The sequence below is a fragment of the Pezoporus wallicus genome, unplaced genomic scaffold, assembly GCF_028554395.1.
Source record: "Pezoporus wallicus isolate ANWC-B61680 ecotype Strahan unplaced genomic scaffold, APGP_CSIRO_Pwel_v1 contig_3486, whole genome shotgun sequence".
NCBI lineage: Eukaryota > Metazoa > Chordata > Aves > Psittaciformes > Psittacidae > Pezoporus > Pezoporus wallicus.
In genome coordinates this window covers 6,841,153-6,859,572 of record NW_026642292.1, presented here as the reverse complement: position 1 = coordinate 6,859,572, position 18,420 = coordinate 6,841,153, and the positions used below count along the sequence as shown (strand labels likewise).

Genomic DNA, 18,420 nt, shown 5'->3' with positions numbered 1-18,420 from the left:
TCCAACATACATCTTGGCAAATATGGTAAGATCTTTCAGCCTTATCTTAAGGCAAGGAGATATATTAAGAATTTATTTTAATATACTGGAGAGTGCTTGGGTTGTAAATGGACACCCATCTCTGTTGTTTAGGTAAGAATCAAATGCAGTAATTAAGAGGTGTTCAAATGCAGTGATTAAAACAGGTGTGTCCCTCTGTCAGCCAGTTCTTTGAGGTGGCAGCTAACACAGCTGACAGCGGATAGATTCTATTGGTAGTTATGCTCCTGTGCTAATAAAGCAAGATGTGCAGTAACTTAGTTTATAATGTGGAAGTGTCATATGTGCAATTAGTTGTATGTATGTTCAGTGTATGGGATGCTGAAAAATCTTCAGCTATGCTATTTACCTACAGTGGATCATTTTATGCATAGCATTAGTCTGTAAAAGGACTAGTTAAGTTGGGTCTTAATATTTTAAATACAACAAAAGAATGAAGCCTTTCATGTCACCAGCTTGGCCAGCTGTCCTCAGCTACTTAAGTGTTTTTTACTAAAACTGTTCAGTTCTTTTAATCATTTCAGTTCTTGAGCAGTATGAACCAATGTAACACACAAAAGCTATGCAGCAAAGAGTAGTAAATAAATCTGGGTTAGGAATGCATTCTATAGGAGAAACCGGATCGTTAACTTGAATGCTTTTGATGGAGATTAAACATTAATAGGTGTATTGAGGATGAATGGTGAAGCACTGTGCTTCTGGACTGGCTCAGACTGTCCAGTTACCAACAATTAATTTCTATTTGCAATTCATTGCATACATTTAGTCTTCAGTTTCAGCATTTCCAAACTATTACTGCTGCTACCTGACAGGAACCAAACTGTCACTAGTTGTGTGTTGGCAAGGGCATTAACTTTAAAGTGTTATATATGAAAATTATTATTTCTAAAGTATAGGTTGGAATAAACAGCAGTATATTGCTCTTACCTTAATGTGCCAGGTAGAAACAACTTTGGAGCCTGCTTGGTATGACTGCATAAAGTTACCAAGATTTTTATATATATACATGTGTATGTGTGTGTCTGGGTGTATATATACATGTAGGTTTATGTCAGAGGCATTCAAAAGGAAGAATTCTCCTGTATAGGAGCACCTGTAAAATGCTCTCATAGCTTTATGGGAGAACATTTTAGGGAGCATGGCCGTAATTTCTTTCATGGTTATGGACCCTCCAGAGCACAGTATTTAGAAGAAAATCCTGGAGTTGCAGGAGAACAGAAGCTATTATGGTCTGTATGTTGAGTTATTATTCTGAACTGGTGATCTGTTTGCCTGAGCTCAGGAGAGGCAATGTAAAACAGCCAGCAAGTGCCATGCGTAACAACTACCCCAGAACCATTTTCTGGCAGGTTTGATAGCCATCACCAGCGGCAAGGAGGCCTCAGCACAAACAGGAGAGAAAAGGACTCGAGGTCTGTGCTGGAGTAGCTAAGCAAACCAATTGCCTGGCAAACAGTTGTTCTTGCCTGCTGGGAATAAATGTTATTTTCTCACACGGGCACGCCACCAGGGCCCAGGCACCTTTTGGTTTCCCTTTCTTTCTTGTTCTGTGGCTTGGCTTTTAAAATGTGTAAAATGACCATGTACTTAAAGGCTTAAGTAGCAACTTGGCTTTTGAGACACACAGAAGAACTCCTAGATCCTGTCAAGTAGCTTTATGTGTTTCTCGGACCATTCTTCTATTATTTTGCACATTTCTACAATATTGTAGGAGGATGACGTGTATTTCCCCACAACACGCATAGTTTCATCTCTTCACAGAGGGGGTAAGCTTCCTGCTGTAGGTAGATATGGCTGTGCCTGGCACCCCCATTGCCTCTAGCCTCCCCGCCGGTCTCCAGCTGGGAGCAGAGCGGGCCCCTGGGGGCCCCCCACGCCTCGAGCGCAGGGCGGCTGGAAGCGCCGCCCCGGCGGGCGGTGGTGATGGGTGGTGCCGGCCGGCTGCTCGCCTCCCTGGGCCGCGGCGGGCCCGCTGCCGCCCTCCCCCGGCGCCGCGGCGGGCGGGAGGATGGAGCAGGGGCTGTCCGCCATCACCCTCTACTGCGCGCCCGCCGCCGGCGCCGCGGCTGCTGCCTGCGCCATGGAGCCTGAGCAGGTGAGGGGGGCCAGGGTTGGTGGGGCGGCCTCTCCCCGGACCCTCCCGGCCGGGCCACCCGGGAGAAGGCCGCTTCGGGGAGCAGGCGAGGCCTCTCTGGCCGCGGCGGGCTGGCGGGGGCGCTGGGGCCCGGGCCCGGCCCCGGCCTCACGCTCTCGGGTGTGCAGGAGCGGGGGCCCGGCGGCGGCCGGTTGTCCGCTGTGGCTGGTGTGGTCTGGCCGCGGGGGAGGGAGGTCGGTCTGTCAGCCTGCTCTACAGCTCTCGGTAATGACAGTCGGCACGGCAGGCACGCGTGTCTCCGGTGTCTCTCGTTCACCGGCACATAATGCTTCTTACAAACGAGCCTGATGAATATTAAATTGAGGCAGGTTTCAGCTTCCCTCTGCGCTGCCAAGGTGGAGAAGGCGTTGGAGATGGTCAGGGACACCAGCTCTTAATTAAGTGTAACCTGGTGAGCCGTTCTACCCTGCCCCAGCCTCCGCTATGCACTGCACCTTCACCGATCATGGTGCCTTCTCAAAGAATTGTCATTTCTTACAGTCGTCCTGTGGCTCTGTTATTCTCTTACCTTCTTTCATCGACACGCTGTTTAATGTCAGTTGAAACAAAGGGGTGGAAGGTCAAGCTGTATGAAAAGAAAACAACCAACCAACCCCCCCAAAACCAGATCCCCAAAAATCCCCAAGCCCCAGAATTAACCCAAATGAAATCAGTAAGGCAGTCAAGACAGCATGCATGGGTGGAGATGTTTCTCATTAGCTATTACCAGCCTTCTAGTAAGTAGCACTGTCAGGTCAGCAGATCTGTGCAAGTTGAGTTACTCATCTTTCTGAGGGACAGCGGACATCACAGATTTGGGCATTTCGGGTCATGAGCTCTTGTAAGGATACCCCAGTCTGACAGATTAAAAGATGCTGAAGTGAATAGTCTGTTTTCCCTGTTATTTTTTGCTTTTCTTTTTCCTTTCCTTGATGAAGGTTTGTGTCAGTTGCATCACCTAATACTAGTTATGTGAGCTCTGCTAGCTTACCTGCAGGTGTACTGACACACCCCATCCTTAATCATCATTTATTTATCTTGGCATCTGGGACGTGGACTGCCATTCTGTTGTGCTCAGTGTTGTACTTCCTGTCAAAGCATGCCGAGCTCTCTCGCAGTCTCTGTCCAAAGGGTGAGATAAGAGAGTGGTGTAAGGAGGGTGAACAAGGAGCAGCAGTTTCAGATGCTGACTTTCTGACGGGCAAGGTTTGTATGGGTGCTGTAAAGTCAAGAAAAATTTCAAAAGGGACGTCTAAAAGGAAGTTGCTTTACAGCATTCACCAAGCACCTTACGAACATACCTGGTGTGGCAAAAGTGCAAGAATGACTGGCCTTTGTGTCTGATAGCTGCCAGAATAGAAGCCAAAGTAAATACTTCTGCAGCATGAGGTTAAGACAGGGCTGTCTTTCAACATCCATGTGATGCGGTGGAAAGGGAAAAAATGCGTGGAAGAAATGAGGTGGCAACCTGACCGAAGTGTGGACTAGAGGGATGATCTTTGTAACAACTTCTTAAATTGGAAAAGAAGATCAAGTTTGTAAAGGAAGATCGAAAGTGTGAAGCCTCAGACAGGAGATAACTGTGTCATTTGTGCTATAAAGTGAGCCTAGCTGACAATTCTAGAGTACATCTGTGTTGCCACAGTTTTGGAACGATAAATACAATTTACCATTGTTGAACTTTCTGCCTGCAGCTGGGAGAGCTGGCTTTTATTGATCATGCATGTAGAAATTAGAAGGACAAATGCTACAGTGATGACTAAAACCCACATCCAGGTTTGTTGATTAGATAACAACCAAAACAACAGCTGATATATGTTGCTTTTATTTGATAATTTAGAACTCTGAACTGGATTACTAAGGAAGTGAGATTCATCATTCCTTGATGAATCCTTACTGTCTTGAACAGCTGCATTTGCCTAAAACTTTGTACCTGTACCAGCTATATGGAGCTGTTTACTGTAGGTAGAGTAAATGGAGTGTGGGATGGGCGTGCAGGGAATTGAAGCCTGCCTTTTCAACTTTAAATGTTATCTGCAGGTTTTTTCTAAGTTGAAATATTTGAAGCATTTGGGTTAAATGAGCCAAAATCAGACTGTGCCTTTAGAGGAGCTCTAAGGAGAGGCTCATGTTGCATGCTGTTGTTAATCACAGTAATATTTGTGATGCCATGCTGCAAGTTATAGTGCTCTTCAGCACTGTGACTAAACATGAAAAATGGCATCATTGTACGATGCCAAGAAAAGAGCGTGAAATGTTCATAGAAGGCTGATTCTGTGGTGCTCTTTGCTCAAAAAAAATACAGAACTGAGTCACAGTAAGTGGTGCCTGCTTTTATAGGAGCAGCAAGGCATGCTCCTTGTGCTGAGGTTGCCTCGCTGTTTTTAGCATTCATATTTTTGTAGCTTTGCTCTTCTGCTCCTGCTATGTTCCCAAGACTGGTATGTAGCAGAGAGAGTACACTGGGCCCCATATAGTCAGTTCTGTCTTTCTACATGAAAATGTAATTCTGCATGAAAATGTAATGCTGTTTCAGCTGAACTACCCCATTGAGGACTTGCTGCTTCATTCTGCTCTGCTCTTCCAGGAAAATGCCCAAAATGTGCCACAGTAGCTACAGAAATGCTAAGGGAAGCTGAAATGACTTGCAGTTTTGGGAAGCAGTGGTACAAGGGCTAAGGATGATGAATGTGTGCACTCCCTCTCTGCTTTGTAGAGCTGGGCACATGATCTTTACCTTCCCTCCCTCTTCTCTATGGGCACGGGAAAAATCTGTGCCTGGAATGAAGGAAGCCATTCTGCTCCCCACAGCCCCCTTCTGTCCCACTGGCTTTCCCAGCTAACCAAGCCTGTTTGTGTTGCACAGCTGATTCATGTAATCTAGTGTAAGAGATGGGAATGGTGATGCTGCACTTGCAAAAATTAAGGGATGGCTTTATGTGATAAAATATATATTCTCATTAATAATTTTGGATTGTAACCTTGGAGACTGTGAAGTTTGCATAGGCAATTGCCATTTGAAAACTGGAATGTGCCCCTTTTGTGCAACCTGAATTCTATGTACACATACACACATCTCACTCCTTATGATATGGTTTCCAATTATAGGAGCTCGTGCATATTTAAAAACCTTCACGGTATATTAAAAACATGTGCTTGGCATTTCTGGCCTCTGTGTCCTTCTCTGCATTACAGAAGTGTTTTCAGAGGGGTTTTATGCATTTGATGCAGTAGTGTCTGAAAGCACTATAAGGTGAAGGCTCGTTTCGATAGCTACAGCACAAAAGCTTCCTTACATTCTCTGGCTGCAGGAGTTACTAGCATAAAGAATTATCGATTGGCCTTTGAACTAGAAGTATATTTTTTTTAATGCTTGTGGCCCAAAGACTGCATTGTAGTATTCAGCAGCTGGAAGAACAAAACCAGACATTGTACTTCTCTTTTTATATGTCCTTAGCCACAAAACTGCGTGTTGTTCTTTTAGCATGGTCCCGTGTACTAATTGTGATTGCCGATGAAAGCCCAAAGAAGCAGATTCCTTGATGCATCTTTTTAAAGCTTGAGCCTGGCTGCTTCATTATCCTCATTCAATTCCAGTGCTAGAGGTGTCTGCCTAAGCTTGCAAAAAGATGGCTACAGCTTATGAATTGCTTGATTAATTTCACTAGGTATTCCAAAGCCAAGGACAGATTTAAATGTAACACTTAGGTGTTCAGTAAAATATTTAAAGTGTCCTGCTAAGAAAGTCCTGCATAACACAGTGCTCTTCCAGAACAGTTGTTTTTGATACCCCCTGTCCATGCTGAAGTGAAAGCACTTACCTCCTGGTTATTTTTAACGATGAGATCAGTTTTTATGTATCTGCAAACAGTAATGTTTCCATCTTTTACCTGCAGCCAAGCTCTTGCAAATGTCCACTGTATACACTAATCATTCTAAAATAATGTAAATATCTAAGTTTTTTAAGGGGGAACTTTTCTAGTTCCAGAAGTACGTACCTGATATAATGATTCTTTTTTTCTTCATTATAGCAACTTACAAATGGAGATAGAGGCTTTGAGAATGTGGAGCTGGGTGTCATAGGAAAGAAGAAGAAAATTCCAAGGAGGGTTATTCATTTTGCAAGTGGAGAAACAATGGAAGAATATAGCACAGATGAAGAGGAAGATGAACAAGAGAAAAAAGACCTGTTGCCACCTGTAGATCCTGTAGGTATTTTACTTGATACTTCTGGTTTACTGGGTAACTGCCCACATTTCATACTTTAATTTTTGTGACACAAATCTGGTGTACTATTAAACATTCCCTTAATTTGATTGGCTCTAGGCACTGAGAAGTCTGTGAGAAGTATTCCTGAGAAGTTTTGTCTTGGAGTTGCCCTGCACTAAAGTAGCCATGCTACTTGGAAGTGGGTTTAATTTCTTCACGGTTCTAGACTGTCCTCTCCAGCATGTCTTCCTCTCATAATATTTGAGTGGTGTCTCCTTGATTTGTACTGTTGTCTAAAAAATGGGCAGGGAGGGCAGTTGTTTCCTTACGTTTGGTGACAGTGGAGAGCTGAACCTCTCCGTGTTATGATGTTACCATACTGGCAATTAGATATAATTAAAAATGTTAGAAGGGAAAGAAATAGATGACTTACAGAAATAAAGGAAAACTGGTGTAATTCATGATGTATCAAGAACAGCTTTTAGAACATCTGCCTAGTCTGTGTATGTAATTTTCATCTGCCTTCTAAGCTGTTAAGGTGTTGCTCAATCTGTGAATGGAGGAGTCTCCATTTATTGGTCCGAATTCAGGTGAGGTTTTGACAGGTAAAGCTGTCTCCAGTAGTGTGTATTACAGCTGCTGAAATACATTTTCCTGTTTGTCAATGATTCTGGATCTATGCTTAGAGGTAAAATGAAATATATAATGTTTTATTCTGCTCGTGTGTCTGACGATCTGTCGTGATACTGTATCTGCGAAGCTCTCAGCCATGTGTGGCAGCTTTGGCAGCAGCAGTTCTCTGCCCTCTGGCAGCCGGTCCCAGAGATGATCTGCATCCTTCTCTTCATCTGTGCACATCCCTAGTCTCATGTTTCTTTTATGGCACCCCCACAAACTGGTGTCCCAAACTTCTTAAGTTTGCAAACTTTTTTACCCTCCTGCAACAATGCTTACCGCAATGAATTGGGTCTGCAGTCCTACTCCCTGCCTGCTGGTGGGGCTCCCTTCCTGTCCCTCTCTGGGCTTTTTTGCCTGTACTGAGATAGAGGCTGGATCCTTTCTGATGTGCTGGAGTGTGGTCAGGCAGCTGTGAGTCACTCCTTTGTGCAGTGGCTAGTCCTGCCTGCTTGCATGCTGGAAGCAAATGCCAGCATGGAGCTGCTTGTTTCGATGCTTCTGATAAGAGTCTTTGCATGCACCAAAACCAGTACCCTGCTATCTGCTTCATATTGCTGTTGAAGTGACTTCTGCATCATCAGTTTAGAACCCATAATTAAGAAATGTGGTTGAAGCTCTCTGTTTAATATACAGTAGTTGGCCCTGTATTTATTTATATGTATATCCATCCTGGGAGAGCGTGGCTTTGTTGAAGGAACTGCAGTGAAGAGTTTGACTTTCTGCTGATTCTCTTTTGAAGAAGTGGGGAACAGTAAGGAGTTTGCTTTAGGAAGGACTGTCAATCAGTTCCTCTGTTTTTCCTTTCTGTAAAATGAATTTATCTGAAAGACAGGGGAAAAAAAAGCCCAAAAAATGGTTTGAGGGCTGAGCTGCAGTGAGACTGGGAATTCAGCTGGGATTGGAGTTGCTAGTGATTCATGGGTGAAGCTGTGCATTTCATCTTGGAGGGACTGATGGCCTGTTTCTTGCTAGGCAGTTCTGGTGTACAATAAAGAGTAATATTAGCCTGGGAGCAGGTAGGATATTATCAGTATAAAGTACACCTGAAGTTTATAGTCTGAAAATAAATGTTCAATAAATACTTTAGCTATAGTCTGAAAATAAATATTCAAAACCAGTGGCTAGATGTTAAGGTGCCTTGCTGGGTGTTGGGTTTGTTTTTCTTTTCCTCCCTAAGGACCTACTCCAAGAAGTGCAAGAACTGTGAAACTTACTGAATATCATGGTAATGTCCAGGTATCTTCAAGGCCAGGTCTGTTCCCCACTATGCAGGTCATGTCAGATATCCATGGGTATGTATGAGATTTTTTTTTTTCCTCAACTATGATTGGCAGGGGACCAGATCTGTGTAATTTTTTGTGCAGTTTCCTCTGCAGAGTTCCCTGAAGAGTTTCCTCTGAAGAGTTCCACTGTGGTGCAGTGGTGGGAGGCTCACAAGCCTGGGCTTACATGTTGTGAGGCAAGAGACGTGCTGTACAAATGGACACTTAACTGAAGAGCCCTCAAACATGCACAGCAGCCAGGAATGCTCTGTGACCCTTCTCCTGCTTACCTAATAAGGATTTTTGGTTTTTTATTCAGAATACTAAGGAGTACATTGTATGGCACAGTTAAGATAGCTTTATTCTCCTCTTATAGTTTATGAAATCCTTAATTTTATTATGCTTTTTAATAAAAGGACCCCCAAACCCAGAATAGTTTATTGTGGAGCACAGTATGCCTTACATGTATTGCTTTGTACCCTGACAGAATAAACTTGATTAGACCAAGGGTTGCATTAAGTGAAGTTTGCCTTATCTGCTGCCTGCTTCATGTATCCCAGCTGAGCCACTTAATGAAGAAATGTTAGTCCAAGCTGAGCTTTGACATTTTAGCGAACTGCTGCCTTAAAAATGTTCTTATTGTAGGATTTCTATAAAAGCAATTAAACAGTCAGTTTGCTGAGACCAGCATGTCTAAAACTTGTTATCTCAGTTGGGACACGAAAAAGTATGTTGCAAGTAATAGCTTTTTTTGGTCCGATTTATTTTTAGAAAATGCTCATTTAATGTTTTGAATAGAAACTTTGCATCATGAAATTTCAGAGCTCAGCTGGTATTGGCATCCTGGCAGCTTCTGATGACTGTAAGGGAAACAAATATTTTGCCACATTGTAAAGAATATCTTCAGTAAGTACCTTGGTTTAATTGTGTTTCAGAGCTAAGCAAACGATGATGCCTTTCTTAGTAAGCAAAATAACATGTATATATCCTGGTAATATGATAACCAAAGCAGTGTGATGGACTGCTGCCCCTCAGAACAAAACAAGTTCTCAGAAAGTAGTAGGTCTTAAATTTTGCTTTGAAACAATGATTCTGGTGCTTGTTGTATAGGTGAGCACTGAGTTCAGGAAGATTCTTGGACTGGAGTATCCATTCTGTTGTTTTGGTTTATCTTTTTTTTTTTTTTTTTTTAAGCGTGAGTTGAATCTAGAACACATGGTATGCTTAATACATTTTTACCTGGATTTTGTAGATAATAGCACTCGGTATTATCTGAGTGTTCTCAAAGTTTAAATGTTTTAATAACATAAATGCTTTAGTAACATAAATACTTTAATTTTAACTGAGTCTTCTGTTCTAAAATTTAGATGCTTACACATTATACACAAATCTCTTTTTGTTTCTGTTCACCAAAACTTTATTTTGTAGTAATCAAATTTCTCTAACCTGTTCTAGAAGATGCTCTTTCTGTTCATCTCTGGAGTGTGACTTGCTATAAACTCTTTGTTTCATTCACTTATTACATGAGTAGGCAGAAAGTGGAATAAGTCTTTGCAGAGCGACTGGAAGCAATGTAGCTGTTGGTGATAACCTTAAAATTCATCCCGAGTACACCTCTGCAACAGAGCTCCAGAAGAGATTTAATTTTATTGACCTTCAGTGCTCAGAAAGATTGAATCACATTCTTGAAGGAAGATTATCTTGATGTCCTGTAGTTAAAAGGAGCTTAACTTCAAATAGCAAAAAGCCTTCTCTTGAGGACTGTCTAACTGTAATTTCCTTTTAAGAATTTGTGGATGAGAGACAAACATAGTCACTGGCCAAGTACTAGCAACTTGTGATATAGTAGGAGCTTTTTGATGAAGGATGGTGTGTGTTCCAGATCTTGGTTTAATTGGCTTGTGTTAGATGCCACAGTTTTACACGGTGCGTATGCTGAAGGACCTGTTATAGCAATGATCACTCAATAACTAAACTGATTTAAAAAGCATCTTGGCACAGTAAACAATGGAAAAGTATCTATTTGGTGACACATTAACTCTTAAATACGGGATTTGATTTTTCTTGACTCGGAAAATTATTCTTTTCCTCATTTTGTCATTTCTCTGCAAAAAGAAACCCTACGTTCTTTGGAAAGTTCAGGTGTTACTAGGGACTGAAATCTGGCAGAAATAAATATAGATGTGGATTGTTTGGGGACATGGAGCGCTTGGAAGTTCAAGGAAGTGGGTGTTTGCTCCCTTCAGCAGCCCCATACTAGGAAACAAAATCATGTTTAGTTGTTGAACCAGAGCCCTCTTGGTTTTATCAATGATCGAATCCATTCTGTTCATTCCTACTTAAAATGCAGTAGTTGGATTAAAATTGTATGTTGAGAATTTTTGCAGTTTAAAAAACAGTTGTCATAACCATTGTGTTTTTAATTTTAGACAACAAGGTGAAGTCAGGATAGCTCAATAGTATAATCAGGCATTGTAAAAATGAATACTGAAGAGACTGATGGCAGGAAGAATACTGTGCCCTTACAATGAACCAGTGTCCTGTGTTCCATACTGCTGTTCCTTGTTTCCAGCCAAGAAATACAGTATTACAGTGTCCTTGCATTGATTAAAGACTGAATGTTAAGGCTTCTCTGGCCAAAGGAGGTTGACATACAGGATCTGGGTATGTGGTTCCTACTGAACGCTAATAGGGTCTGACTTGGGTACTGTTTTCCAGTATCACTCAGTGTATTAAAGCTACTTCATACTGAGCTGTTGCCTAACAGTCCTGTTCATATCACCTGAACTGTTCTGCTTTTCTCTAGTACCTCTCCTTGCCCCACATTCACCATTGCTGCTTTGATCCCCAAGGTGCTCTGGAAACCACCCAAGCTTGCACTGAGGAAGTAAGGAGGAAGGAGGGAAATACTTCTTGGATGTGTTCCTTTGTTCCTGGTTGTTCTTGCCATCTTTCCCCTGCTGAATTTGTGTGTAGTAGCTTCTCTTATGGTTTTGTATTGCCTTTTGAGACCCCCAAAAGAATGCTCCTTTTTTAAACTGAGGGGACTGGCAAATCCTTTCATCGTGGGGGTGAAAAAGTCTCCGGTTGGGCTTTGTCAGAAAGCAGAGATTTCCATGAAGCTGAATTTAGAAGTGTTCCTAACATACCAAACTGTTATTTAATTGTCGGGGGGGGCGGAGAGCAGGAATAGATGGAGCCTCTGTGTCTGCCGAACCTCTGGTGATCGCTGCATTTGTGTTATACCACAAACACCCTAGAATGTTCTGAGCTACTTCTGTTACATTGTTCAGCTTGCTTTTTCACTCTTAAATGTCTTGTAGCTACTTGCTCACAGTGGCACAGCAAGGCTCCTGTTTGTCCTGTGCACTGTGTGAATGTTTTTTAACCTTGTTCACCTCATTAGGAAGGATTGTACAGAGCCGCCTTAGTGTCATTATTTGCACCTGTGGCAACAAGCTTTTACAGCACTTTCCTTGACTTCTTCAACTGAGCAAACTCCAAAATGATTGTTGTTAGCCTGTCTGCCAACTGAGCGTGTAATCCACAAGCTGGAGGTGCTTTTGTGCAGGCAGGATAGCAGCTGGGTTTCCTTACTTTCACCTTGGCAGGACATTTTCTGTTCCCACTGCCAAAACTATATAACTTCTGGCGTTTTTCAGCCTTGCCCAACTTGAGTGTCTGGCTTGACAGACAGTTTCTTGCGGCACTGATTTTAGAGGCTATGCTTGGAAAGCACTGACGCCAAGTAGCTTGTGTATGGGTATACTGAAGGTGTATCAACTAGTCTCTGTAGCTGTATTATTTACAGTAATATTGGTGTCCTGTACAGATATCTATCAAATAAGATTACTGAAAATGGTTACTATCAGACAGTTTTTAGCAGCAAGTTATAAATACATATGCAACTGAGTGGAGCTAATGGGTTTCATTTAGTAAAAGCTGACACTTTGAATTGCTACTTTCCACAAGGAAAGTACCTCTGTAGAGATCCTTATTGAGGGGAAATACATAACAAAGAGCTTTCCTGAATCTCTTTGAAGACTGTTAACTATAAACATGTTGTAAGTTCACTGTGAAATTTGAGTTTGCCTTTTCACAAAGTGAAGACCCACAGCTTTTTCCCTGATAGTTTGGAATCTGTTTTGCCCCTTCTCCTTTTTATTACGTGGCTTGTTTTATTTTTATTTAAGATATACAGCCTCCTTCCTCAGTGAAGAGGATAGTCTGTGTATGGCCATTAATGTCTAAATCTTTAAGTTCCTGTGTGTAAGTACCCCAGTCTGCCTGGATGCTGCAGCAGTTCCTCTCTGGCTGTGAGTTCACCATAGCTGTGCAAAGGACAGGTCCCCCTCCTTGTCTTCCCAGCCTGTCCTTCCTAAAGAGTCTCTATCCCTCCACTGCACTGCACTCCAGTGATGTGAGCCATCCACTGCATCTGTGGGGTCTCAACGAGATCCTACTGCTGCAGCTCTCTACACCCTACCACACACTGTGTTTAGCCCCATGCTGTGTGCCTCAGTGTGCAGGCACTTCAGAGAGACTTCCTTGCTTACATGCAAATGCTTGAGGTGACGCTACTGAAGTCCTGTTTTGTTCATTTTGTGTTCCTCTTGTTCACATCACCGCAGGTGCTTTGCCTGTCAGCCTGTCCATTGCTCCCTCAGAGGGATGCTGTAACTGTCTCTCTCCCTCATGCTTCCTGGTTTTGTCCTTCAGTCAATTCCGAACGGTAATTCCAAATGGTAATTCATATCTGCTTGTAAATACTTGGAAGCAGCCTCTTGCTCAGGGACCGCTTTGAAGGTTTGGTTGTAAACAGTATTTGCAGTTCTCTTATTACTGTAGTAAGGGGCTATTTGATTAACCCACTTCTGTTCTTGGCCTGATGAAATTCAGAACATTATGGAAAGGTCTTTCTAGTTATAGGAGTTACCTTGGGATTGAGTTGGATGTTTGTCATTTCCTAATCTAGGACTGGAAAACAAAAACCAGTGAAGCAGATTTTTCCTGATGTAAACTGTGGTTATATTTATATCTTATGTTGACACTTTGCTTCATGTATGTCTGGTATAGACTTATTCTAAATTGAAAATACTGTGGTAGTTGGCAAACAGGAAACACTGCAGATTTTTCTTCTCAATCTGTTTGAGCTTTTGCATGTATTACCATGTGCCATGAACATATAGTGATCATGTATTCATACTACTCTTGTTCTTACAGACAACACTCACGTGGGGACCGTACTTGTGGTTTCACATGCTGCGAGTTGCCACATCAACCTTATCAGGTATTGCTTTATTTAATTCTCGGGTAAACTAGTAATGGAATATTGGAAGTTGCATTGACAGACTGTAAATCATCTTTGTGAGTTACAAACCTGTATTTTGCTTTGAAACAACAACTCCTGAATGGAAGAACAAACAGAAAATACCCTTTTGTTTTCCCCCTTTTTCTCCATATGTAGATAGGGTGGTGTTGGCAAGGGAGCATATCAGCTTTCTATTAGGTTTTGTATGGAATTGTTTTGTGTGGTGTTACCTGAAAAGAATGCTGCTTGGGGTAATTAAACTGACCATTTTTATGAAGAAGACAACTAGAAATTACCCCAAGAACACATCTAGTCATGGTGCTTTACACAGGCTTCTGAGGTTACAAAATAAACAAAAATAAGGCTATTGTTAGGCGTCTTAAGCTCACTGCAGTTTATTTGACCTGTGGACCTCATAAAATGTTGTGACATTTTAAAAATCCTTGTCCTAGTTTGTGTTCTTCCCAAGGTGTAAAGTATATTTATTGCTGGGTTTTCTTTGACAAATGTTGTGGAGTTTCTGTCATTATAGACCTAATTTTGAGTATTTTTAAAAACTACTGGCAGTCTGTTCTGTTAATTAACCTATCCTTACTTTTAGAAACTTTTTATCTTGTATACAGTGTAATTCTGTTGTTTGTCCACCTGTTCTTCATACACAGAGGTAGATACGGCTTTCCTTTTTTTCAGATGTCTGTTATGAAGATTAGCACTTCCTTCTTCCCACTTCAGTTTTGCCTCTTACATTTGTCATTTGAACTGGTCTTTTGCGCAGAGCTCTGGATGCCAGGAAATCCATAAAATGAGTTATTGTGAACATTCACTGAGGCAGTCAATTGCTAACTTCTAACTTGTTTTCCCTAAAGATGACTAAGTCATTTGCATTCTCAGGGCAGATTTGCAATTTGAAGTGCAAGATATTTGACTTCTTGCCTTTACTCAAGAGCCAGTGCTGTAGCTGTCAATGTGGTAAAGAGACTGACTGTCACAAGCTCTCGTGTTCCATACTTTTGTGAGCTACTTGCTTCAGCAAAGTAGCGCTGCATGTAGCCTCCAGCTTGGAAATGGAAACAGCTGAAACCTAAGTATTTCATTAATCCATTAATATGCAACATAGAACATTGTTAAAACTGATAGTGTATGCATGTTTCAATAAATAACTCTCCAGTTTGCTGATACCATTAGACTCAAGTGCAATTATGGTTGGTAGCCATGTAGTTTTTAACTGAAAAATACTCAGTTAAAATTCAGTTAAAATTGTCCTTTAGCAAAAGAAACCTAGATCCAAAGCTGAAACTAGTAAAATTCAAACAACCAGCACAACCATTCACTGATTTCCATGTCCTCCTTTTGTTCATTCTTTATCTTAAAGAACTGTTACTCATATATTAAGCTAATAATGACATGTAAGTCGATCAGCTTAACAGTGGTTTTGTCTTTTGAGTGAAGTAATACAATGGAAAACCTTTCAGGAAAGATGACTACATCTTTTAAAATAAACCTGTGTTTAAGAATTCTCTTCTAGACACTAATCATATGTAAACCTCTCAATTTTTTAGTGTGTGATTTCCTTGGGGAAAAGATTGCATCTGTTTTGGGGATAAGCACACCAAAATACCAATATGCCATTGATGAGTATTACCGAATGAAGAGAGAGGTATGTGATGGGGTTCTTGCACTCCTTTTCTCCCAGCTTGCCTCCCCTGGTATTTTAAAACATTGGTATTCCAGCATTAAAATGAAATTTTAAAACCTCTGTTTCTACTTGCCTTCAGTTTCCATTTGACACATGATTAATGCTTGCTTATCGTCAGCCTTTTCCCACAAGCTCCTCAGTCTCAGAACTGGCTGGGTCCTGACCACTGCTCCATTTGTTCCTCTTACACAATGCATTTTCAAGTCAACAGTGTGAGGAAGCTGGGACAGAGCAGTTGCTGGACACTGTAAAGAGGCAGCTGCCAGGAATGTACCTTTCAACTCTAGAACTTGTTCAATGAAGTGTCACGGGTAAATTGAACACGCTGTTACCATTTGTTTTGGAAATGACTGATAGGAAGCCAGTGCTTTATGCAAAAAAAACCCTAACCCAACAATTAATAATCTTAATTTGCAAGAGATGGGAAACAGCTTTACTCCTTAGTTTTTATTTTTGATAGCTCTTTAGTAGTAAGAGTCGAAAAAGCTTTAGAGCAGGTAGTGAAATATCATTATTGCTATTGACTTAAAAACTGCTTATCTGGATATGTGACTTTCTTGTGTTTAGCATAACCTAATCCTCACTTTTTCCCATGTTTTTTATTTTTTTATTTAATGGGAATTCTGGAATATACCTTATCATGAGCTGATGACCAATGGAACAAATGTCCTTGCCTTATAACAGGAACTGCTATGCTGTCATGGAAAAGCCTTACAGTGGGTGTAAGAGGTAAATAGTAGGTTATGAATCTGGTTATCCATTTTTAGGAGGAAGAGGAGGAACAGGAAAACAAGATGTCAGACGAAGCAGAAAGACGGCACCAGGAACAGCAGAACAAGCCACAGGCTGAAGCTCCTGTCCAGACAGACCAGCCTGAAGCAACAGCATGCACTTCATTCGTGAATGTAAACTTTGAACATGAGGGAGATTGCCAGTCCATTGGGGAAGATAAACAGGATGCGGTTCCTGTCCCTCCTTAAGTGTAAAGTCCTGTATGATGTAAGAAGTGTCAGGTGTCACGCTCTGACTATAAGAAGCAGGAAAAATAGGATGATACTTGTTCAGTGAAATACAACTTCTAGCATTCTTATTGATCAGGAGAGAGCTTGGTGATGTCTGTTCAGTCTGTCTGCCTAAGGAAGGCTGAGGCATCCTGCTGAACTGGCACTTCAGATAAAATGAAAATTGCACTAGAAACATTTGGTCTACAATTGAATGTGTAAGCTAATTTCTGTGTAAAGCAGGTAAAAATGTCTTTCCCAAATTCCCTGAATTGCTGTGTCTCTTACACCTGTGGATTGCAGATGCAGGCTGTTTCCTACTTCTAAACACCTATTTCTGATTTGCACATTGTTTGCAACTCAGCTCTCTATGAATAGATTAATAGGAATCAATATTCTGTAACTCACAAGTCATTATAATAGTGTCTGTTTTCCCCTATTTATTGTCACTGTATGCATGTTGTTTGGTTTCTTTTTCCTGTTGTTTCACACAAGAGATAATGTTGCATTTAATGTTAATTAGATTTAAGGGTCCACTGAATTTTTATTTTAAATAACAACTTTAAAGGAGGGCATAAATATCTTTAAGGACTTATTAACAAGTACCAGCATTCTTGGAGGCCCATAGTGTTCAGTTGTTCCATGCAGTGCTCTAGCAAAGTACAGAAAACTAGCATCTGTGTAGGATGTTCTCACTCGAAGTCCAAGAATTAAGAGATCCACCTGCTTTAATACTTCACATGCTCTGAATGGTGCAGAGAAGTAAACTAACATCTTGCTAAATGATACTGAATCCACAGGACACTGTACAGAACCAATCAAGAACTTTTTCACACATAGATTACCAGAGTCAGTGTACTTAATTAACCCGGACTGTTAGTTTAATGTTGAATTACAGTAAGGGACATGCCATTGCAGATGTTCCCCTCCCCACAATACATAAATAACTAGAAATCCCAAAACCAAACTTGCGATTCCTCCTTTTTCTTAAATAAACAAAACACTTGTTGCAATACTGCAACAACAGAGATTATTAGCTAAGTGAAACACAGATGGCTCCAGAGCTTTTAAGTAGCCCAGATGCCAGTGAAGTCTGTTTTACTGCAGTCACCCTCATTCTACATGCAGCCTGTGAAAGGAGAATGGTTAACTTTGTGACAATCAGATGTCAGTGTCCCAGTCAGTTTTATTCTATAGTCATTTTAGATCAAGGGGCAGAAAACCTGCACCAGTTACCATGTGAAACAGTACTTCTAAAAAAAAAAAGTCTCCACTGAAATTGTGTTGCGTATTGCTGTATGTCCCTGGTTCCACTACCAACTAACTGAGAAATCTGATGTAACATCAGAGGTCACGTAACTTGGCTGTTAGTTTCCAGGGTTCAGTTATGTATTTCAGACAACCTCTGCTGCAACTAGTGTCCTGTAAAGCACAAATCCTTTCTCCTCTCATCTGCCCATAGAATTCCAGCACTACCAGAAAATCTTCTGAAGAGGATTCAGTCATCAGCTCCATGACATCTGTTTTGATACCCTCTTCTTTGCCTCCTCCTTTAATTGTAAGATAGAGGGTGCTGACAGCTGTATAAAATCATTCCCTAGCCTGAACAGCTGCAGGGGAGAGCTTAGTTCAACACCTGGGGAATACACAGAACAACCATGCGTTGGGAGTTCTTACACCATTACAAATGATAGCCTCAAACAGCTTAGTTCAGCACTTGGGGAATACACAGAATAACCATGTGTTGGGAGTTCTTACACCATTACAGACAGAAAGCCTCACACAGCTCAAGAGTAAAGCTGAAGGATGCTTTGCTTTTCTGCCAAGGAATTTGTATCAGTAGCATTGGCTGTCCTCCCCCACCACACTATCTCTTGTCTCAGAAATGCTGTCACTGCCTTGGGTTTAAACTTCTCTGTATAAAATACTGTATTACTCACTGTGCCTTAACTTAATCCTTCCTTCAGTTTTTTTTGCAAAATGTATGAAAGTGGTTACTTTCATAATGGTTTAATTTTCCTGTAAATGCATTAATTGGTTATTTTATATTTAATATAATTTTTGAACTGGAAGTTGGCTATGGGTTTTCT

General features: G+C 41.3%; 1 protein-coding gene across 1 annotated transcript; it reads left to right on the top strand.

Annotated features, from left to right (window-relative positions):
* The first annotated feature begins 1,950 nt into the window (after window positions 1-1,950).
* FAM177A1 (family with sequence similarity 177 member A1) lies at window positions 1,951-16,779 on the top strand. The gene is made up of 5 exons (XM_057428408.1): window positions 1,951-2,134; window positions 6,205-6,381; window positions 13,546-13,612; window positions 15,193-15,290; window positions 16,097-16,779. The coding sequence occupies exons 1-5, from the start codon at window positions 2,048-2,050 to the stop codon at window positions 16,307-16,309; spliced, it is 642 nt and encodes a 213-aa protein (XP_057284391.1). The 5' UTR covers window positions 1,951-2,047; the 3' UTR covers window positions 16,310-16,779.
* The last annotated feature ends 1,641 nt before the right edge of the window (window positions 16,780-18,420 follow it).